The sequence below is a fragment of the Balearica regulorum genome, chromosome 6 (genome assembly GCF_011004875.1).
Source record: "Balearica regulorum gibbericeps isolate bBalReg1 chromosome 6, bBalReg1.pri, whole genome shotgun sequence".
NCBI classification, from domain to species: Eukaryota; Metazoa; Chordata; class Aves; order Gruiformes; family Gruidae; genus Balearica; species Balearica regulorum.
The window spans coordinates 175,693-199,855 of NC_046189.1; the positions used below are offsets into that span (position 1 = coordinate 175,693).

General features: G+C 45.7%; 2 protein-coding genes across 16 annotated transcripts in view; both read right to left on the minus strand.

Annotated features, from left to right (window-relative positions):
• Positions 1–11,333, minus strand: part of DIP2A (disco interacting protein 2 homolog A) — a 137,388-nt gene extending 126,055 nt beyond the window's left edge. The window contains exon 1 of one of the 3 annotated variants that reach the window (XR_012835958.1): positions 11,026–11,333. Coding sequence is in view for 2 of the 3 variants with exons in the window: in XM_075755819.1 (XP_075611934.1) it covers positions 11,026–11,122 (97 nt within the window). In the remaining variant the exon portion in view is untranslated. The remainder of the gene's footprint in view (positions 1–11,025) is intronic. The other 2 variants (XM_075755819.1, XM_075755820.1) reach the window with 2 other exon arrangements.
• A 5,546-nt stretch (positions 11,334–16,879) lies between these two features.
• The window catches only part of PCNT (pericentrin), a 100,859-nt gene continuing 93,575 nt past the window's right edge, over positions 16,880–24,163 (minus strand). For all 13 annotated transcript variants that reach the window (XM_075755815.1, XM_075755813.1, XM_075755818.1 and 10 more), the window contains 3 exons: positions 22,743–22,890; positions 19,884–20,011; positions 16,880–17,280 (listed from right to left, as the gene is read on the minus strand). In XM_075755815.1, coding sequence (XP_075611930.1) covers positions 17,237–17,280; positions 19,884–20,011; positions 22,743–22,890 — 320 coding nt within the window. In that variant the 3' untranslated portion in view covers positions 16,880–17,236. The remainder of the gene's footprint in view (positions 17,281–19,883; positions 20,012–22,742; positions 22,891–24,163) is intronic.

Genomic DNA, 24,163 nt, shown 5'->3' on the forward strand with positions numbered 1-24,163 from the left:
GCCACTGTATCATAGCATTCAACAGGCACCAGATGCAGCCCAAGATAAAAGCCTGGAGACAGGAATTCCCCTTTTGGGCAACAGCTGCTTCTTTAGTTCACCTGCCTGGTGAAGCAGCACCCTGCCTGGGGACGGAGGGAGGCCCCTTCCAGCTCCCTTCACAGCAGCAAGCAGGGACGCAAGGCGAGCACAAGATCCCCACTGTAAAAACTGCGACTCTTGTGCGCAAGATGGGAAATGGAAAGAATGAGCTCCAGCAGCAGAAGGGTGCTCCCAAACTTCAGCAGAAAACCACTACATAAAGGATAATAGGGCAGAAGGGGAAGTAGCAAAATCCCAGTGGTTTTTTTTTTTTTTTTCCAGCAGGAAGGAAGGAGCTAGCTGAACTGAAACTGCCCGTATACACATATGCACACGCACACCCTTCAGACTTCAGCAGCAGCCTGTTAAGTGTAATCAGCAGTTTCTACATTACAGGGCAATATTGTTTTAAGGATACATAAGGTAACGCTACCCTCATAACTTTCTTCTGAAGTAGCTGTTTACTTTGAAAGGCACTCTAGGGAAAAAAGATAATCAGAAGTGAAAGAAACAAGAAAACTGGAAAAAAAGAAGAAGAAAAAACTCAAAAATTTGAGCCACAATGAATTATAATAAAAAGACAGAACAAAAGATGATTTGCTTCTATCTTCATAATATTATTACATCCTATTTTAGTATATTTTCTATGTCCATAAATAGCAAACATTAGAAGAGGCAGAATTTTGCCAGACCCTTCTTGCTGGCATCCAGGAGGAACACTGAACAAGAAGTTCCTGCTAGTGAAAGGACGAGGCCCAACTGTATTCACTTGTAAGAGGTCTAGCCATATTCTCTAAGGGACATACACAGAGACGTATAGAATAGAAACGTCTTGACCTTTAAAAGGTAACATGACACGAAGATCAAGAGCTGCTTTTTTCTTCACTGTCTTGTCAGTAAGCTTATCGTAGACACCCACTACATGACACAAGATTCAACACAGGAAAACAAACAAACATCCAAGGAGGTTTACAAGAAATCCGGTTATTAAAAAGGAGTTAATAAAATCAATTACAATCAAGCTTGTCCAAAACACTTCTTTCAGACATCAGGTAAACCACACAGCAAGTCAGCTGAGCTAACTTGTGCAGCTGAGCCCCAGCTCACCACCATAAAACCAGACATTTGTCCACACTGGACGCTTCTCAGTCTTTGTACATACTGACCCACGAGTTAGCGGACTGAATCCTGAGGCAGGGAGGTAATGCACTCATTAGGAGGCAAGCCAAACAACGCTGCATTCTTCAACAAGACTTCAGGGGAGGAGCTGCAACAAAGACGACCTATCTTTGTGTCTTGTTGAGCATCACTGGGGAAACAACAGTGAGAAAGAATAAAGGTGGTAATAAAACAGCAAGAAGGTAGAAGGATACAATGATGATGTGGAGGCTTTCATGATTCAGCCACAGATCTCAGCTTGGTCCCCTGAATTCTGCATTGCAGAACTGCTTTCTTCAACCTTAGCAGAGGAAAACCATATACTTATATCTTACTGCAGATCGTCAAATTTGGGTCTGCAATCATCGCTTCAAAAAGAGTCAGGAGTATGCTGTAGTTTATGCTTCCTTGAGAGCTACAAACCTTGTGCACAAGAATGCTTATGCCAAGGTAAATACACACATCCTTTATAACCAAATGACTGTCATGTAATCAGAGACTGAAATATTTTGCCTCTGTATTTGCATATAGGTACAGTAAAAAGATCTTTCTTCCAGTAACAGAACTAGGTGATGCACCTGTAACTCAGCAGTATGAAATGTCATCAAGCTGGCATCTTGAGTCTCTGTGACATACTGTTCAGTCCAAAAAATGCCCATAGCTCTTCGTCAATGAAATGACAAAGAAATTCTTTCTTCACATTTCAGAAAAATAGTTTATTCTTAAAAAAAAAAAACAACCAAAACAAAACCCACAACACAAAAAACCCCCAACACCTTATTACAGAAACTATTTTAACTAGCAAATGGGAAAAAAAAACATCCCACTTTATGTTGTCAAGAATGGCAGAGCCTGATTTAGGTTTGCAGGGAAGTATAGGGAGGTAGAACACAGGACAGTGTTCAACGTTAGTATTATAAAGGTCTATTTACTTCATAAATGGGTGCATTTATGATTTTAAGGGAAGCTTACTTTTGCAGGAGAACACTGGGAAGAAAATGTATTTCCTTTAATTCTCCTACAGTACAGGTTGCCATCATACTCCTGTTCCTCACCAGGATTTAACCTCCCTGGCCAAAGCAACATACAGAAGAATAACAAGGCTGAAAGACCAGCCCTCTGCCACAGAGCAGCTCAAGTTGGAAAGGACACCTCAAGTTTAACCTAGTTCAACGCCCTGCTCCTGCAAGGTCAGCTCGAGCAGCCTGCCCAGAACCACACCTGAAGAAATCCTAAAGGAATTTATGACAAACGTTACCCGCATCTTAGCTAGCTAAACCCCAGCATTCTACAGCTATCATTATTGTTGCCATTCAGTCCAGCAATGAATTTAGTTATCTCCCAAGAACATTGCAACTTAAGTCTTCAACCTCAGCCTCCAACAACTACAGTTGACCATTCAATGCAGAATTAGTTCCAATAGAGACAGAGAGTATTTTACATTGTTCTACCCAAACACTGGGAAGGGAATAATTTAAACACTGGTTAACTACAGCAGAAATCCAAAAGACCAAAAAAAAGCCCCAACCACCTAACTGGTCGAGTCTGAAATTCTGCTTTGATTGGAAAAAGAGTTGATGACCTAGCACTCCCAGTTCTCCTGGTTGTGCATTTTCTGTTTCCCCAAAGCGATAAAGATAACACCACTGTAGATTTAGTCCTTTTTTTTTTTTCCTTTTTTGTAAGCCCTTAAGTGCATCACCATCACTCCGAAGCTGGAAGCCACAGATGTCAAAGTAAGACTGGACATCCTTATGTCTTCCACAGATTCTCACTGCTCACAAGACTGTTTTCACTGGAAGCAGCTAAAGATAAAAACTGTAAGGACACTCTCAGCTAAGACAAGACACCTTGCTCATCCTCCCGTGTTCCAGAAGGTAGAAAAAAAAAAAAAAGCGGGAGGGTGGGGGGCAGAATAACACTGATGGAAAATGAACATGATGGGGGAGTGGGAATCAGAGTGACAGGGAAGATGTGTTACCGATGAAAACCACAGCCAATTATATTATTCCACCACCACAACAGAACTTTCCAGCATGGTCACTGCTAATCTTTAAGGCCAACCCAAGAAGAGCCCCTAAACCAGCTTCTCATTACCTTCCAAAATAAAGGGGAGACAAAAAAAATTCTACTCTGATCATCCAGTACAGACATTGTAAGAAAAAGAAAATGGGTCAATTCGTTTTTCTCTCACAATGTAGAATAGAGCTTTGAACTCTTCAGATCATCTATGTTAACTGCCATCTCTCTCAAATCCTTAGTTTACGAATTAATTTTACTGAGGACATAGCAAGGTTTGGATAGTAAACCCAACTATAGTGCATTCCCGCAGGTGAAGTTACAGTCTGGCCCCTTTCTGAGGAACAGGCTTTTCACTGAAAAAAATTAAAAGGAGGTGCATGTAAAAGAAGACAGCAGGAAAAATGTGTGAAATTATTTTTCAGTGTAGTAATCCAACAGAGATAGCTACAAGAGTCTCAGGTGTCCCCATTACAATTATACTAACGTGATGGGGTAACTCTGAAACGTTGGGAATGGTCCCGATCACAACATCTAACTCAGTTTAGGAAAATACCTCCCGCACATTCTAGACAGGACAGCTCAACCTCAACAGCCAGTCAGCAACAGACCCAACAGCACCTTCTTAGACCAGCACAAGCTTTACAACCTCACGTGGATGATGCACAGAACAGAGGAGGACAAAAATGTATCGGAAAAACAGCTGCTGTCATCTCTGTGCCAGTAGCCTGGCTCAGCAGAAGTACTCCTACTTAGCCCAGCAGCGATGCCTCTCTCCTCCACCTCTCCCTTCTTCTCCTGCCCTACCAGCAAACTAGCTCATGGCTAGGGAAAGATTCCACGCCTGACCAGTCTTCAGAGTGTGCTGCGGCTGAAGGGAGCACCATGGATGGAAGCATCCCACAGACCAGGTGTCTACCGATCAGCCACATAGCTGGACTGTCTGTATCTCAACAGACACATGGCCTTCACATAAACTTCAGTCCTATCCTGAAGCAGAGTAGGGAGATTCTGAACCCACTTTCGGAAAGAAAATGCCATTCTTGACCGTATCAAGTAAGGATGCTATTTCTTTTTTATGATTTAATAGCAATGGTATCATTAAAGTTGTCATAACCAGTATGGAAAAAAGTCTTCACTCCAACTGTCACCTTATTCAACAAGTCTTCTACCATCATCATGACGTTTTACTTGGAAAAGAAGGGGGCTTTAAAAGCAATCTAGTTTTCAGCTGCTGCTGTTATAAAAGAAAATTTAGTTGCGGCCAGAACACAGCTTCAGAAAGCTGAAGTCATAGGGCACCAGTTCTTTAACGGTCAGAGCAGTGGGATGAGACAGAGCAATGACAACCAGCCAGGCAGCTACTTCACTGCCACCCTGTCAACAGCTGCGGGTGACTTTGCATCCACTGATGCCATCAGTGAAATGGAAAGGCTGGGACAGTTAAGTCCATCCAGCAATAACACCTTTTGCCCATGAAACCCCGAAGCTTCACCAGCTTTTCACAGCAGGCAAGAAATCTGCTTGGACATAAATGAAAAGAAGGTTTTGGAGCAAAGGCCTACCACCATGGAGGCAGCAGCTTTAATCTCCTAGAAGATATCCTCAAAGATGGCTGTAACTGAAATTCCATATACTGTGTTCATTTCAAATAGCAGCAGGTGAAATCCTCCACCTGTTACAGGCTGTGAAAATCCCCCCTTTTCCTTAAAAAACCAAATCCCTCCCGAACGGTAATCTCATAATACATGCATTAAACAACATAAACCAAAGAATGACACAAGATGAGAACATGGTTAGAGGCCCACCAGTGAAACAGTGGACTCCCACGAGGTCAAGCCATTGTAACTAGATTCTCTGAATGTTTCAGGAAGGTAACGTTAGCTACATCATCTACAATCAAGATCTGTCAAAGCAAAACCTGTTTAAATACAGGCACATTTTGATAAAAGGATTCAAATAGGCTTGTATCCACACAAGGCACATTTGAGTTGGCTACCACTTGTTGGCTTATATACAATATAGCATTAAAGCCGCGAGTATTCATAAAGACTACGACAGCATCCGACTTCCAGACAGGGCTGGCAGATAGAGCTAGCCTTGTTCCGTCAGTAGACGGGCACCAACAACAAGCCCTCAAAGCCCTTCTTCAGGTACCTTACATCACCAGAATTGCATAGCGTAACCATGAAGCTTGCAATGGCAACTGCTCCTTGCCACGAGACTGTTTTATAATTAATAAACTAAAAAAAAAAAAAAAAATCAATCAGAAACCTGCTTCCCTTCAAACACTGCGTGACTATTTCAGTCACGGACCGGACCTAAGGATACAAGCTAGCCTGAAGGATGTCAGCCGGTCGCTTCCCGAGACCTGTGAGGGGTGTAACGTGTGAGAACAAGCTTTGTAGACTTACTCAGTTCCCACGGGCATTTGGCAAGCCCCACATACTATCACACAATTAACAGTTTCTGTTGGAGAGACCCAGAAATTAAGCAACAAAGATGCTGCAGGTCAAGTTTCACAGACTACCTACCATCCACTTACCAAGCATCGGCCTCCCTAGTTCCAACAGTTGTTCTCACCAACAGCCTCAGACTATACTTATCTCCACGTATGAAAATGATCGCAGAAGTGGTAGACAACTGCAATTTGCAGACATACTTTTTGAAGACCTCTGTAATGGAAAACTACCACTTTAAGACCAGAAAAAACTTGACACCCAAATACCATGCTTCATCACAAGGGTAATAGGTTAAAGTGCGTGTACGTGTCTTCCTCACCTCATTTCACATACAGTATTTTAATACCACACCAACACTGCTAGCATAACAAAACCAATTAACTTAAATTTTTCAGCTCTGACCGCTACCTTTAGTTTTTATAAGAAAGGTGTTCTGCGCAAAAAAAGTATTCTGTTATCAATTTATTTTTTAAAAACCCCAACCAGACTGCTAGCATGGGCTAATATTGGCTAGTAGTTATTGCAAAAAGTATTTGCTGGAATATTTGCAATAGCTAAAAATGTCAGACACTAAATAAATTTTAATTTTCTCAGGAAACCCTTTTTAGCTGACACCTTCTTCCACCCAGTTGTATGCATTACAGTACCTACAGTACCTCAAAATACCCCCCAAAAAACCCCAAAATAACAAACCGGACAAAGCTTCCTTGTCGCACACACCAATTTTTCCTTTCTTAAATGGGAAATAAATAATTGGGATCAAAATTATGTGAAAGTGAGTTTTCTGTTGAGGCAGATGCACACACCTCATCAGGAACCAGAGCAACCCATGCATCAAATTCTCCATCTAAACCACCACGCTTTCCACGAAAACTTAACCAGGCTCAGAAGAACCTTCAGAGCGATGTGTTACGAGATGGAAAACACAACACCCCAAGTAAACAGTGAAATTAAATTATAATTAAGACAGTAAACTATGTGACAATGTGTTTCTATCTCAGGACTAATTCTGTAGCCTGTTTGATAGAAGCCATCAAGAGCAGCGCTTGCCATCCGGCAATCAGTGAGGTAACAGAATAGACTTCTTAGCTTCAGCATCTTTACAGTAGGTAATCTCTGTTAAGAGTTTCAGCTCAGTTCCAAAATAAGCCTGACCTACAAATTTCTAAGAAATGGAAGAAAAAACAAATCCATATATTTAACATTTAAAGCTGATCAGAAATTCAGACAAAGAAAAAGAAAAGCGTTATAACATTCACACGCTGGTCAAACAGCCACCTGAAAGTCTGGAAACCCACATTTTTCTTTCCGCAGCTTTTATGTAACATTTACTGAATGCAAATCATATGTTACACATCCAAATGGCCTGGTCTCACCAGAACCACACACCAACACATACAAAAAATTTCCAAGAAAAGAAACAAGCGTAGTTCTATGTTCTTTTAAGACCCCGACCTGCTAGCTGAGGAGACTACCACTCTGAACTCTAGAAGACAAAGCCACACAAGCTAACACCAGTGGGACGGTCCTCATTGCTATCATGATATATAATATGGCTTTATCTTTCACTGCTTCTACGTACGTTTCCTTGGATTAAGAAGGAACAAGTGAGGCATCTTCCTGCACAGATGACCCGGAAGAAGCAAAAAATGACCCAATTCCACATCCCCTAGGAGCTGCTCAAGTGGAAGCGCAGTGCCTAGCGCTCTTCAGAAAGAGGTCTTTGAATGCCAAGATCCATTTTTGCCAGAGGAAGGTTTCACGACCTCTCAAGCTTTTCTCTCTTACCCAAAACATGCATCTCATTGCACAAGCCAGTAAATTATAGCTATGTGCCATGGAAAAAAGTGTAGCAGAAAAACTGGGGAAGCTCTGAAAAGGAAAAGGATAAAAACGAGGAGCCTTTTGCACAAGAGAACAGTCAAAAGTTGTTTTGAGGCACAGCTTTCAAAGAAAATGTAGTTTTCGTGAACGGATAAGTTATAAGTCTAAATGAGACCTGCTGTTCAAAATTATCACACCTTAATGAAAAGCAGCAAATACATTTAGATATGTAAAAATACACACAAATATATGATACACTGTCATAAAACAGGTACAGGCTTTAAAAAAGCACATTGATGTTTCTCCTACAAAATCTCCAATGCAGATTGGGTTTTGTTTTAACAGGGAGTTTATAACCTTAGTTCTCTTCCAGAGCACAGAAGAAAAAACCCATTTTATAGTCACTAATAAAAAAAAAATAAAGTACAGGACTTTCACAGCATCGCTTTCATGCTTTCACAGAAGATCCTGCCAGATTGATCAGGGAACTCCACATCTTTCCATGACATCAGAAAGTTGCAGCATCTTACAGTCTTAACGTAAGAAAGCTTAGCCTACAGCTCAAGGAGCTACAATTCAGCTTAGCTGCCAATCACCGTCTCAAAATTGTCCTTATCTCCCCAAAAGGTCATGGCAGATCTCTCAGTTTTCACTAAAAGATTCAATAATTTTTTTCAACAAGAAAGAAATTACAGTGTTGATATAACAAAGCACCACAGCAGCATTGTTCTAAAGTTTCTTTTTTTCCTCCCAATTATTTTTCTAGTGCATGAAGAATACAAAGAGTTGTCCATCAAGAGATTAGGATCTTGTAAAAAGTGGAAGGATCCCTCACACCACATGCAACCAGAATGGTAACAAGAGTTGGAAGTTCCCTCCCTATCCAAAACTCTTCAAGGCTGAACACTTTATTTGGGATTTTGAGTTGCCTTTAGAAAGTAGACATGTACTCTATCTTCATTTTCCTCTACATCGAAATGTAAACAGTTTTCCCAACTTTCACTATGACAACCTGGGGCAAAACCAAAGGAAGCTTCTAATCATCTTCCTGATTTATTCATAGGTGAAAATAATGTAATCAGAGAGAACGTATGTTATTCCTGCCCCAACATAGCACACATAACATTTCAATTAACAAAGTACACATGCAAAGTAGAAAGGAACTTGCTCTCAAGTTTCTTCTTTTCCTTTCCTTCCTTCTCACTTCCTCTCAGATTATGGTAACATCCTCCCAAGTATGACCTTCTCCAATTTATAGTGTTTTCAGCATCAGAAATCCCCCATTACATGTCCCTGCAGTCCGCCTGTTTTCACACACACACAAAAGCCTTTGTTAAGGCTGAGGTCAGCTACAACAGCCACACACAAAGTGCAGAAAAGCACTGTACATCCCGTAAAAAGGCTGCTGAAAACTTGAGGAAGTTGTTGGCAGCAACGGCCTTCCACTATGGGCTGGATTCCACTCCCGTAAAAAGGGAAATAACTGACAATCTCTACAGCTATCAATTTACTTCTAGAATTAGAGTACTACACAAAATTTGTATCCACTTTACATAGATTAAAATGCAAGTACCTAATCCTAGATCACTATTCCGTCCTCTCCAAGTAAGTTCTGAATATTAATGATGGAGGGGCCCATTAAAAGCATCATATACAAACTCCAAATCATCGCAGAACATGGGCACGTAACATATTACATGATGTTGAAGAACTCCTGCCCGCAAACGCTTTCATTTTTCATTTAGGCAAGGCAGAAAAGGAATTGCGCCTTAGATCAAAGATCACACCTAAGATCATAAACAAAGTCTTCAGAGCAGTCAAGATGTTTCAGCTAACGTTATCACTTTATCCAATCATTTAATTAATCCAACAGCTATGCAGCAATAGAAATTTCAGTATTAGACGCGCTGCATGAAGACAATTTGCAATCACTCTGGGCGTTTCACAGATTTAACATAGTGCAGGCCCATATATAAGAAAAGATTCCAGTGGTTAAACAAACACACAGTCAGGACCTACACAAAAGAAGAGCCAACCCCAGGATATCCCGGCCAATCGGCAAGTGCCAGTAGGCACGCACGCAAGAACCGCTGCACCAAGCATGGCCGCAGTGCATAAGCACGCGGGTACCAGCTGCACGCTACTGCAGCTCACAAGTCACAGGAACTCCTCTTGCACAAGCAACAGTACACGTCAAGTACTGCTTCCTACTGCTCTGACAGACATGCAGCAACAGGTTAAACTTGGACAACGAAGTTACTAACCCTATACTTTTCCCCTGCTTCTGCACCAAAGGTTCCACACTGGAGGTGAGGACATCTGATCCGCGAATCGTTTCCTAAACCATGACATATGTCAGCCGGCATATGAAGGTGAAATAACCCTAGTTTTCCCCACCTGAACGTACTGATCTGAAAACCGCATCTGAGAAGCCACTGAATGCTCCTACCCCCGGGACCATGGCACTAACAGCTTTTTAGCTCTTCTGTCCAAGGCACAGCTTGACAACACAGCTGGGGACAACGCAATGACTAACTGCTCCCAGAAAATGCTGCCTTGGTCCCCTCCATCCCCCGTGTGCTCTCCTGCACCACATGTCTACACCTGCCTGTCTGCAGGGTGGGCCACACCAGGAAAGCAGTCTGCAAAAAACCTCCCAATCCTACCAAGAAAATAAGTGTAATTCCCCAGGGACTACAAAAGGACTGTTACCACCAAACACAAGCCTGGAGGTGGAAGGAAAGGAACCGTACCTTTTGGGGGGATCAAACCAATAGATGGGCTCATTGATATTCTCAAAGTGAACCTTAGCCTGGCACTGCAGCTCTGCCACCTCTGACCAAGGGGTCATTAGCTACAGAAGTGGAGGGAATGTCACCATATTTCTGCCTTGAAACCTCATATACAGGAAAGCATAAGAGTTCTGGGAATTGTAGAGAGATCCAAAAAAAACGGATTTAAGACTTTAGCTATAACTAGAAATAAATTTAAAAAAAAAAAATACCGAACCGGTATTTTCAGAATATCCAGCAGCACACCAACCGACCGTTTCGGTGCCAGCTCAGATCGAACGGTAAAACATCTCATGGCCACCTCAGAAAGGGCCTCCGCCACCGCTTCCACCCGGGGCCGCTGGCCGAGGACGCGGGGGCTGGAGCCGCCTCCCCCCGCAGCGGTCCCTCAGCCGCCGGGCGAGCCCCACCGCTGCCTGGCCAGGAGTCCCGGCCAGAAGGGCGCAGGCCCTCGCAGCCCCGGGCCCGGCTCCCCTCCGAGGGCCGGTGGCGGGAGAGGAGCCGCGGGGGGAGCCGGGGAACGAGGCTCCCGCCGCCTCCCCAGCCCCTCGGAGGGACCAGGCCCCCGCCCCGGGCGGACAACGGAAGCGACCCGCGGGCTTCCTGCCGCGGCGCCGGCCGGCCCGGGCCGATCCCCCCGCCCCGTCCCCGGCCGCAGCCGCCCAGTCCCCCGGCCCGGCCGCCCTCACCCTCCGACAGCTCCAGCTCCAGCTCCGCCAGGCTCTCGCGCACCTCGGGCGGCAGCGGCACCGCCTCCAGCGAGCAGCCGCCGCGCTCCGCCGCCATGGTGCGGGCGAGGAGCGAGCGGGCCCCGCCAAAGCCGCCGCCCAGCGCTGCCGCAGGTGGGGCCGGGGCCGGGGCCGAGCAGGAGGCGGGGGCAGGCGGCGGCCCCGGGACGGGACGGGACGGGACGGGACGTGAGAAGGCGCCGACGACGCCCCTGCCGCCCCGCGCAGCCGCTGCCGCAGCCAGGGACGCGTGCCCCGCGCGAGGGGCGGGGCGGGGCGGCCGCCAGGGGCGGGGCGGAGCGCTCCCAGGCCGCCTCGCGCGAGCCGCCCCGCGCGCGGGCCCCCTGGCGGCGGGAAGCGGCTGCGGGCGGGTCCCTCAGCGTGAGGCGCCGCCGGTGCGGGGAGCGCCGCGGCCGGGAACCCAGAGCCCGGCGGAACCCGGCCTGCGTCCGCAGTAAGCGCTAGGCTCCCAACGAAAGCTCCCGTAGGAGCGGGCGCCCTCCCGTGGTGAGGGCAGGGAGCCCCTGGCCTGCGGAAGGCCCCAGCCCCCCTCACCCCGGTGTGGTCTCACCGCTGAGGAAGGGCCTCGGCAGGACCCGCCCTCAGCCTCATCCAGCTGCTGTCCTTTCCTTTCCCTTCCACACCTGCTGGTGTCCCGCTCTCAAAATACCGAAAGAGCGCTTTCTCTCCCTTCCCTCTTCTTCCTCCCAGCAGAAAATCGGCAATAATCCTGCCCTATCCTTCTGACAGCGGTTCCCAGGAGCGGGCATGGGGACGCGAGAGCCTGGGTGTAAAGTGGTGCTTGGGCCTGCATGAAGTTTTTAAAAAAAAAAAAAAAAAGAAAAACCACCTTTGGAGAGCACTACAGGGACCAGCAGGAAATGTTTGGTTTGGAGCCTGCATTGATGCGGTAGCTCATCCCAGTTTAACCACAGGTTCCAGGGTGAATGTGTGGCAGGCACCAAGGCATGATCTTCCTCTGGCATTCCTGCAGCCTGCAGAGATGAAGGCAAAGGCAAATCCAGGACCTTGCCAGCGGTCCTGACCACCAGGATGGCTCTGCAAGTACCAATAACTTTCCTGGAGCCAGAAAGCAGGGAGGAAATCTGGGGAGAAGTTTTCTACCAACAATACTTCTGTCAGAAGCAGGTCTCCCTTGTGGGGACCAGGTTCGTGTTGGTATCAGACATGGGGCAGGGGCAGTGCAGGCCTCTCCCAGGCCTCTGAGGTAAGCCTTTTCTCTGCACCTTCGCCTCCCGAGTGCAGTGCTACAGAAGAACATGGCTGTGGCACTGCACCTGGTATCCCTTCAGACCCTGCTCCTGAATTGGCGGCAGAATGACAGAGGCTGAAGAGTTTGTTCTGGGAACAGGGCACCTCACTGCTGAGGAAGACATCACGTGAACGCTGTTCTCTTCCTCACGCACGTACATGACAAGTATAAAAAAAAAACCCAAAAAAAACCCACACTGGTTTCCCATGGGTTAGCATGGCTTCACGTCACGCAGCACCCCAGCATCCATAGTACAGTGCAGCCTTCAAACAAGGAAGCAGTTAGGAGCTGCAAGTCTCCAAGCAACAAGACATAGGATGGCATTCGTGTTTGCCAGCACCGTGCTTGCATTCTGTGAAATGTGGATGGATAGCATGCTGCAGCGTAGCTCAGGGTGAGACAGGCAGACATTTGTACTAGCAGATATTCCAGGTCACTGCAGCAGTAGGAGACTCTCTACTCACGCTCCATTCAGGGACGATTACCAAAAAATGACTTGGAAGATCAGGCACTTTCTGGTCCTGTTAACTACAGTGGGTCCCTGCTTCTGCTTCCCTTTTCTGCTCCTGCCCTCTCTCTTCTGTTTTCCCCACCCAGTCACGAAATGCTTCAGCCTCTGATTTCTCTGCTCGTGCTACTGAGGTCAACGTGTTGCAGAGCACGCGTCCTGTAGGACTGCCCTTCAGAAGGCACAGCCGCACCGCACCAGGACTTGGAAAGCCACTCTGTTCAAAACTTGACTTTACCACCCCACCTGGGCAGAAACACTTCTCCCACCTGCACTGCCCTTCAGAAAACTCTCTCTTTGGGAGCCAGGGAGCAGATGGGAGTGTAGCCACAGGCAACACCTTAGCTGTAGCTCACAGATCCTGAAAGACTGATGGGCTTGAATCCTTCTCTGCCAATTTCTTTTCTGAAGGGGGGGGGGGGGGGGGGGGCAGTGCCTGCCTCTTGCCCCCCGCATCCTGCCTGCATTTCTGCAAACAGCAGAGGCCCAAGGAGACTATCTTAGAGGGGCTGCTGCGGTGCATTGGGCAAGAGGAGGTGAGGCAGGGGAACAACACAGCCCTGAGTGTCCGGGAAAGGCTCCAGCTGAACGCAAGCCCTGCAGAGGCTGGGGCAGAGCCCTGCCCTTCAGTGGGTGCTGAGCGCTTGGCTTCCACGGGTGGCGGGGGAGCACGGCTGGGGAAGCCTCAGCAGCAAATACATCAAGTTACTGATAGCTCTCCTGGCCTAGAGGTGAATCGCTAAAACAGCCTTACTTCACCCACAGCCCTCATCTGTGAGAAGGATGGAGCGGGCTGTACATAGGAACGCTTCCGTTCTCCACTATTCCGCTGTGCTTGCATCTGGCACAAAGTGCTGAGGGAAAATCATGTTTGTTCTTATGGCTTTTGTGTGCACACTAAGGAAATACTTGAATCGTTTTCACCCTATCAGTGACTGATCTAAGAGCAGTGACTCTTTTGGACATTAAATTACTTAGACTATAGATTGATTTAAAAATGTGCAAATGCAAAACCAAATTCACTTGAAACAGAACTGATCCTTATGATATGCCAACCTACGAACACCAGGGCATGCCGGGAAACTAATTAAATACACGTAAAATTTACCTTTTGTCCTTTAAAAGGTCAGGTTTTTTTAATTGTGCACCGGAAAGTGCCAGATTTTAAAACTAGTCATTAACTTAGATTTGCAGTGTCACTACTTACTGGCTGATTAGTACAGGCCCTAAGGTCTAATAACCTTCCTGCTTACAAAGTCAAAATGAGAAGCGCATGTGTGAAAAAGTTCACATGTGAAATTACAGATTTGATTGAGTGCCGGTTTGGAATTCTGTTCTACAAATGCACATTATTTATAACAGAAGATACACTCGTGGTATGCTAAAAAAAAGGACACCAACACCATTCAGAGCGCGCAGTCTGACAGAATGCCACATCTAGCGTGAAGGCTCCTAGAATCAGCTTTTGAAAAGAAATAGGATACAGCCACTGATCCAGCATAAACTTGTTCAAATTGGTTTGGAATTCTGGACAAGTGAAGTTACTTTTGCCAAGCTTTTATACCAAATCAGGCACCTCCTGTTCATGGCCTTCTTAAATTTATGCCCAATCAGGTAATAGTTCTGCTGTAACTGCCACGGAGTAATAACCTCTGTACGCGTGCCAAGATAACATCACACAAACTGACCCAAAGGCCACCTGCAAAGCACCTCATGGCTCCCAGCTCCCACAGCCACCTTTGCCTCGAGCGGGCAGCCTGGCAGGTAGCAAAGGAGCCCAGCAAGAGGTTCTCCAAAGGGCAGCCAGGCTGGGAGCAATGTGGCAGGACCACCCACCACAGTTACAGGTGGTGGAACCGAGGGCGGCTTTGCAGTCTCCTGAGCCTGAGCTGCACAGCGTGCTGCCTGCCGGCCATGCTCCAAGCCTGCTGGTGACTCAGGAACGCAGCCTTGGGTGCTCCCACCACCAAACGACAAAAATACACAGACCTGTCAGGTACAGCACTTTGTCAAGCCAGGCTCCAATCAACCCAGAGGCAGAAGCACGTGCTGAGGAGCCATGAGGAGCAGGAGCAGTCTGCTACCTCCAGTAGAGACTCTTCCTTAGCCTAGGGTTGGCGCTAAAGCTCCACAGCATTTCCTCCACACAGCACAGAAGCTCTTGACACTGCTCATTTTCCCCATGGATAGGCCGTCGTCGGCACAAACGGCTCCTCTCCCCTGCTGCTCGCACCAGGCTCCTCTATTTTTCAAGTGTGTCATACCATGCTGTTTTTCAGAGAACTAAATGGGGATCTACCCGACAGATAAAGAAGAGCTTGCAAGACCAATATTAGACAAAAGCAGTTAAGTAAGTATATCAATCTCAGACAAATACCAATATTCAATTGTCAAACATCCTGTAGACAACTATCTTTCAATCGGCTGTAGGAGAATAATCTGCCTCCAGAAGAGATTTTTCTGATACTCCAAAAGTTAAACACCACGTACACATGTGTTTCAAAGGTAGAAACTTCACATTTCCAGAGTCTTAAAATACTTCTGGTTTTACAATTCTGCCTATACTTTTTCTAAAGAAAAAGAAAGAGAAGAACCTTAGGTTATCCCAAGAAGCACTTGGCTTCTGTGAAGTATCATGACAACAGATACCACAGGTAAATATCACAGGAAGAAGTCTTATTCAGCAGGATATTGGGAATGTCATTTTTGCACTTGAGACATTATGATAGAAATGGCTGTACCACCAGAATGTCTCTTCTCTCCAGCAATTTAGTTCACACCTGGAACTGCCTCCTTGGCAGGTACCTACAGCACAGGGTACTGGGCAGAGCTCAGATTTGCAATCAGGAGTTTCCCTTAATCAGAGGTAGATATAGTTTAGGGGGTTTGTTTGGTTTTGCCAAAAATGCGTACAGTTAAACAAAAGTTATGAGCCTTTTGAATTAGGAAAATGAAGCTAAAAGGATCCAGACTAAATGGGACAGGTAACTACCAGCAGTCCAGAAGCTGTATTAAAAACTTCTGAATCGGCGCTTGTAAGCTTCACTTATTCCTCTTCTATCCCGTTACACCTTAAACTGGACTTAATGTCTGCTTTCCTGCATTGACTCTGTTAATCTTCCCATCTATAAACACCAGTCTAATGCAGATCTATTTTGGACCACAGATGCTCCAGTCTGCCAAGTGTCAGAAGCAGCTCCTTTTCAGACTACTCTGAGTCTCTGCTAAGTTGAGGGAGAGGCAAGGGTCCAGACAGCTGAGTTCAGCTGTTTCCAACCTACTTGTAAGTCTCCCAGGAGAAGACTAGTGCCCTTCTGTCCCACTACTTGCAGCACAGGTTTGCTCGCATGCAGACCAGCGCCCATTACCTTTACTCAAATCATCGGCAAATACAACCTGGCACACCAGTGCCAGGGCAGCAAGAGAAGCCACCTGCCCAAGCTGTCATTTGGAGCAGGGTGGGGACGCCCCAGACAGGACACACATGCAGCACAGTAAGGGCAGACATCCTCTACTGTATGGAAACACCCTACATTGAGCACCGAGGCAGTTTCCCCCTAAAGCTCTGCTCTTCCCTCTCCCCAGAGGGAACACCAAAGGAAACTGGAAGGAGAGCTTTAATACCGAGTCAAGTTCAGGGCTGGGAAGATGAGTCTGATAGGTGAAGGTCATGCTGGAGGAAAATCTAATGTGCATTTGACGCCCCGAGCAGGCACAGATTAATTACATTGCATGAGTTCTGTCAGACCAAATGCACCATGCACACGCATAGCTCAGTCACAGAAGAGCTCCAGGAGTGGTGGCTTGGCACTGAAGTGGAATGTCATGAGAAAGACTGAGGGAGGGAGAACTTCTTTATTGTAAAACCAGAAGAGCAAACCCTAAATTCATGTATCTTTGATATATGGGAGAGCAGTTTAGCTGTTCCGTTAGTCAGAATGATCCTACAGAAATATTAAACCCCAAACAATTTTAGCAACAGCAAAAAACCGTAAATGGGTAAGGTGGAAATAAATAACCATACAATGTAAGCATTCACTAATAAAATGCCATTTTAATAACTTTTTTTACAAGGAATCCAGCTATACACTATAGAAAAATAAACACCAAAGAGACTCTTTGCAACTTAGAATACAGTGATGCAGGCACACTTCAGCTGTTAACTGAGTAGTAATTTCACATGAGAATGTAAAACATTGTTCTCAGTGAAAAGTCATTTCCTCTTAAAGTACTAAAATATAATAAAAAGAGTCATATAAAAAACTGATGCAAAAGCACTGCCCTTTATTCAGTTGCACCAGAGATCACAAGTGTCTCCATTCAGTGTGGACCAAGTCAGAAGCAAGCAATAACCTGGGAGGGTCACGGTACACATTTCAGAAGCCTTCTCATCACTTTTCCATGTTTCTCTGGCGAGGTGGGCCTGGAACCTGTCCTAAATTTAAATAAAACAAATGAATATTAGGAAACTGCTTGTGTTATGAAGCAACAGGGTGCAGTTAGCAGCACGTAATTTCCTCAAAGTGCTTCATATGAGCTACGCTGAAAGCAATTACCATTTTCATGAGCCACCTAGGAACAATACAAAACACGATTTGAAAGCTCACACGCCTGCCAAAGCAAACACTTGCACATTAAGACCAGCGCTCCATCGCCAGCACGCTACACGCAGCAACGGGGTTGCTCTGACCAACTCTACTACTCTTGTGATGATTCAGTACACGTTCTGTTGCTGGACAAGGTCTTGTCACTGAGTAGATGTTTTCAAGTTCATTAGAAACTGGGAAATCATTTTGCTTACAGGCATCGGTCTGTAATTCCTGACATCATCATTCTCGTAACATGAAAATTATAAAAATGATACATACTTTCCACAAAATTGCTATTAATGGTGTCCCAGTTGTGGAATACTTATGCCACACTTAGCATACAGCAGAATACCTTACTTCTATGAAATGCTGTCAGGTTTCAATTCTAAAATCTGTTTAACTATCTACATCAGCCATAAACAACTGCAGTATTTGGGAAAAAAAACACCCAACAAACCACAGTATTAAGGTTTCTAGGTAAAATCCTGCTGAGAACAATGTCAAAGTTCCCATATGGAGGTGTCGCTGTAGCTGTTGACTTTAGTGATATTAGCAAGGCTAGGATTTGTAAGCAAGGTACCCTTTTTTCTTTGTTTTTAAACTTTTAATTAGATCAACTCATAGCACCAGAAAAACAGGCAATGTTTCAGACTTTCCCCAGAGCTGTTGTTCATCCACACCAGGCTCCCATGAACATTGACAAAGCCAGGATTCCTCTCTTTCTAGAGAAACACGTAATTTTAAAGTTGAATTTATCAAAGTTAACACTAAAAATGCCTTAGGAATGCAACACGTGATCATAAAAAAATCTGCCTCAGAAATTAACTTAAGAATCATTAATTTTCCAAAAGCAGTAAAGTCAGTAGTTGCAATTAATAATGCCTTTTATAAATTGTGGGAAAACCGAGTGAGAACAACACAGCACCTCTGCGGCGTAGATTAACGTCCAAACCCGGTACCGCTGAGGAGCCAGTGCAGCAGATGCAATCTGAACGAGCATCTGCAACGATGGCAGGGCCAAGAGTCACTGTGTAATGCTGTGACCAGTGACTGAATCCCCACCCCTTCTCCCAAAAAGTCACCACAGAGATGATCTGCTGATGATAAAGACCAGAGGAGTGGCCAGCAGGAAGAGCACTGCTACCTGGCTGAGATTTTCTGGATATGGTCAAATATTTTTCTCATCTTGGGAAAACCGGTATAAAGCCACACGTCTTTGGGCAAAGGCTGAAGGACAATTACAGGAGGCAAGCCTGCCTGGGAAACAACGGTTATGCTTAGTGAAAGAAATATGTAAGATGTGTACGTGTGAAGGAATGCGCGTGGCCCTCCCGTGGTGCCACAGCCAAATACCTACCTGGTAATCTTTCCAGCTTTTGGCTGAAATTAGGGGGAGCCAAGGGCAGTGGTTGGCGGAAGTAATCAGTGCTTCCCTAGAGATCAAGGATGGTAGTGACCCAAAAGCAGTATGATAAAGTGAACTGATTTGGGGATGAGCAGCCAGAAGTAACATGAGGAAGGAAAGAGCCACAGCAGATGAAAGGGATGAAGGCTGGGTGAAAACGTCAGTGGCGTTATCTGACCTGGAGGCCCGTATTAGCTCAGACCAGGAAACCATTGTATTTGGTCCAGCCCAAATGACTCTGCAGCTGGAGGTCCAGCTCTGTCATTCCCATCCAGACGTACTGATACGCTGAAGAAGGTTGAGACTGAAGTCTCAAAAATAACAAAACATTGGAAAACACATCTAATCATACCCTGACAGGAGATGATTTGAGGATGGCATGATAACAGTTATAATTTCTTTCTTGGGACAAGGAATTTCCATGATATAACTACAATCTAACAAGAGCGAGTAACTAGAAGATTAAACTAAGTAAATTTAGTCTAGAAATCAGGTGGGAATGTTTTAAATAGCAAAGATAAGTGCCACTACAATCCTTTCTGTGCTCTTTGATCTATCTTAGAACTAGATGGCTGTTTTTAACAGCCTCCAAATTTCTTTTAAATTTGCTATGGAAAATAAGGAAGCGATAAACGAGGGAAGTAGTATAGTTTGTGCTGCAGAGAAAGCCCCGTTCAGCTATTACAATGGTTCTCTTTGACTTTAAAGCAAATTAACTCTATACACAACTGCAACACTTGCTCATTTAGACTTGATACCAGGAGGGGGGGAAATCGCATGAAATTATTCAGCCTTATCTCTGAAGAATTTCACTAAGAACTTATTTTGAGAAATGCCACACTTGGACAAGTTTTAGATATGAGTCACAAAAATGTCTCATTTCAGAGACTTAATTTTTTTCTCCTCCTCCCCCAATAATTATAATTATTCATTAAAACGATGCTCTTTACATGCTTTAAGTGTTATACGTAGTATGTAGGAAGAACCTTGCAAAAAGCAGCCCAGACTGCTGGCAGCCGTGAGGGGTCACAAGGTGGTTCCTACCTGGTTGCACACCCCCTAGTCTTTGCTGGATAACCTCTAAGCGATGGATGTATTCCGTTAGCGATCGCTCAGGGTCCTGAGCCGGCACAAGTGACTTTTCTGAAGTTGAACTTGTGGATGGATGCAATCTTAAAAAGAAAACAAATTATTTGCTTTTCTCATGCTGTCCTCTCAAATAAATATGATAAAGTTACATTCATATAAGGCAGTAATTCAGTGCAAAGCAAACTAGAACAACAGTAAAAACCCACCACCACCCAAAAGTTACATATACAACAACATAGACCGGGCGGCTTTGTATACAGAGGAGTCAGAACAAAGGATGTTTTGATAAAAGCTGGAGTATCTATGAATCTCTCCCTACTAATACGCAACACAAAGTCCCTCACCTAAGTGGGCTGCGGTCAGAGACAAGTCCAAATGGCCAAGTGAGAAAAGACCCACTTCTGCAGAGGAGGACTGAGGAGGAGCACGCTGCATCCAGGCGCGTGCTCTCCGGTTCAGCAGGTAAAACGCTACCTTGAGGGACAAGGTTGAAAGAGGGGACCCTTTAGACGGCACCCTGTGTTTCCTTTCTGGACATTAACAACAGATTTCAAATATTAGCAGAAATACACATTGGAGAGAACACTGTGCAAACACGCTCCTGTCTGGAGTTAGGATTTACTCCTCCCCCTGCACCCTCCCTGAGCAGAAGGTAGTTCCTATCCATCCCTTCCTTCCTAGCTTTGCCAGGAAACAAAAGCAGCCATAGGCATCGTTTAACCTATCTCATACCCACTTCAGAGTTGAGCTACCACTAACCCAGTCACACAGAGTAGTCAGTCAAGGCCTACTACTATTAATATTCTCCTTCTGTACAACGCAAGTGACTTTTCTTGATAGGTAATCTGCCAGCTGCTGTTTCTGGCTGTCTGATAGATGCCATGACAGGAATAGGGCAAGGTAGAATTCAGTCTTTTGGGAAATGCTTGCAGGTCTCTAACTCTCCAAAATATTTTGCTAAATTCTATGCAAACCAGAACACTACCTGTCCTTTGTGACAAGCACTGTCCTGTCCCCCAAATCAGTCAGCAACGTTAAAATGTTAAAAAACCTAAAAAAAATTTGGAGCATCTGCTGTCTCTGTGTACCTCTAGATCACTACAGTGACTCCCTTGCTGGTCCTTTTTACTTTAGGAAGAAAACCCTTGCCTGCTGGTTGAAGTTTCTAATTTAGCGAGAACATTAAAGAACCAAACAACACGCCCCAAGCCGATGGGACTGAGAACAGCTACCTTCCACATCAGCTCCTGCAAATCATTACTTTAAGCAAGAAGCCACGTATGAGGAGAGGAGACGCTACACCAGTAATGGGCTATTAATGCCTGAGGTTACCCTGGGGCCTGGGAGAGCCCGGGAGTGGGAAGGTCAGCAATGGCTGAAGGCAACCTTCCTCCAGCTCAGCCTTGCAGCTCAGGCACCGTCTCAGCAGTACCGTGCAGAATGTCACCCGTGACATCCAACCCAGCAACAAGTCGCTGGGGTTCTATTTCTGTGTGGAACTGCCATAATTCATTAAAAACTGCAACAGCGCACACCCTGCAAGTTCCCCACCTCCCGTTCCGCGTGCACGCAGAGCCTGAAGGCAGCTAATACTAATGCAATGCTGCCACATGGCAAGAGAGACGCTTCCACGGGATGCTCAGAAATTAATCTCCAACTTGGACAGCAAAGGCAACAAGAATTACCCTGCAAAGCAGGCTAACAGACATGGCCGTTGTAAATCCTGTACCCTGTCCAAATTAAACTGGGGAACACCACTAGGAATGCTCTTAGTCCAAGAACGTCAGACATGCTTAAAGCAAATGAGAAGTTGTCTTCTCCTGTACCATCTTGAAAGAAATAAAACATTTACCTGATCTAAGATTCACAGATTCAGAGATTGGGAAGGGTTGGAAGGGACCTCTGGAGATCGTCTAGTCCAACCCCCTGCTAGAGCAGGATCACCCAGAGCAGGTTGCACAGGATCGCATCCAGGCGGGTTTGGAATCTCTCCAGAGAAGGAGACTCCACAACCTCTCTGGGCAGCCTGTCCCAGTGCTCGGTCACCCTCAGAGGGAAGAAGTTCTTCCTCACGTTGAGATGGAACCTCCTGTGTTCCAGTTTGCCCCGTGCAAGAGGGGCAGAAGAGTCTGGCCCCTGCCTCTTGACACCCACCCTTTAGATATTGATAAGTGTTGACCAGATCCCCTCTCAGTCTTCTGCAGGCTAACCAGCCCCAGCTCTCTCAGCCTTTCCTCATACCAGAGATGCTCCAGGCCCCTCATCATCCTCACAGCCCTCCACTGGTCTCTCTCCAGTAGTTCCCTGTCTGTCTGGAACTGGGGAGCCCAGAACTGGACACAGAACTCCAGATGTGGCCTCACCAGGGCAGAGTAGAGGGGGAGGAGAACCTCCCTTGACCTGCTGGCCACGCTGTTCTTAATGCAACCCAGGACACCGTTGGCCTTCTTGACCATGAGGGCACACTGCTGGTCATGGAGAGCTTGTTGTCCACCAGGACTCCCGGGTCCTTCTCCGCAGCGCTGCTTCCCAGCAGGTGAACCCCTCACCTGACTGGTGCTGGGGTTATTCCTCCCCCGGTGCAGGACCCTACACTTGCCCTTATTGAACTTCATTTGGTTCCTCTCCGCCCAACTCTCCAGCCTGCCCAGATCTTGCTGAATGGCAGCGCAGCCTTCTGCTGTGTCGGCCACTCCTCCCAGTTCTGTATCATCATTAAATTCCTCCTGTCGTTGAAGTCCCAACTCCAGTAGGTTACATTTTGATGACTGTGTCCATCAGGGCCATTACCGAGGGCAGAGGTTGCAGACTGACCTGTTGTGTAAGCAGGACCTGGGCGAGCGGCTCACAACTCTTGCCGAGCCGGTTCTGTGGCACAGCCCAGTGTCACGGGTGGGGGGAGAGCTGAGATGGACAGCTGGGGGCTGCTGCTGCTTCAGGATTTCTGTTCTAGCACCACAGGCTGTGTTAAATACGAAACAGTTTAAAAATACTCACTGGGAACCAGTCATAACAGACGATCATAAACATGATGAATAAAAGCCACAAGAATTACAGCAGAGTACTATTCTGTTTGGTTTCAAATGCAGCTAAAATACACTTTCTACAGCTAAATGCTGGGTTTTGTTTGTTTCACTAGATTTAACAGAAGTTTGACATTTTAATGTCCAACAACTGCTTCCTGCAAATGGAGAACTTGCACCATTTTCTTTCTCTAGACTTGCTTTTTCATCAGCTGTTGCTGTAAGCACACAGGGGACGTTCCAGTGGCCGACATGAGCAAAGTATTTTTTTCAAGAAATTTTAATTCTTCTTGTTTGCTCTAACTACATGATACCGTTGACTTACGCTCTCTGACTTCAGAGACAGCAGAGAACGGTGAAGGTTTGAGGGCAGGGTTGTTTTGTTTTCATTAAAAGAGAAAAACCCTTCAGACAAGCCCTTTAAATCACAAAAAGAAATCAAATACTTTTTTAATGAGGCTGCCAAGATGCTATTTTGTAGTGAGTTAAAAAGTTTAGCATGCCTTTCAGGATTCAAGTTTCATAGGAACCACAGTGGTTTTTTGTAGGGAGTTTTTTTAAAATAAGTATTTCCAGCAACTGAGAAACAGTGAAAATTATGTAGTACCAGGCAATGAAAAATGCACTATTTCATCTGAATTTTGTTTAGTGTTGAAAAGCCACAAGTAAAGGAATATTACATAAAATGGGACAGTTCCGCCATACCGGGTACTGCATGAAGCTGTTTGAATTCTCACCAAACACACCCATACGTAACGCAGAGGAACTGTCCTAACTGACCTGCATCAGACCACCTACCTAGCTGCTCCACTTTCTCACCTTTGATAGCACATCATAAACCCCAGAGAAGACAGTTATGGGATATCTGCTGTGGATTATCTGCCATCTTCTGAACCTCCAGAACCACTGAAAACCCTTTTTCACCTCCGGCAGCCCTAGCGAGTGCACCACTTCTAAGACTTACTTTGATGCCACACGTACCCCTTTTAAGACTATTACAGCAGTATTTGTCCTTGCCTTAGTAATAACTCATGGCACTAGTTCCCATTACAGGTAGCTTCAAACTGTACAAGACATCATTCTCTGATGAGTTTTATAAACCCAGGACTCTGTTTCACAGCTCGAACAGTTGCAATGAAGAGAGGAGGAGCTTGGTGTTGCTGTAAATTATAAATTCTGAAAGTTGTCAATTGTGATTTCTTACAGTGTCCT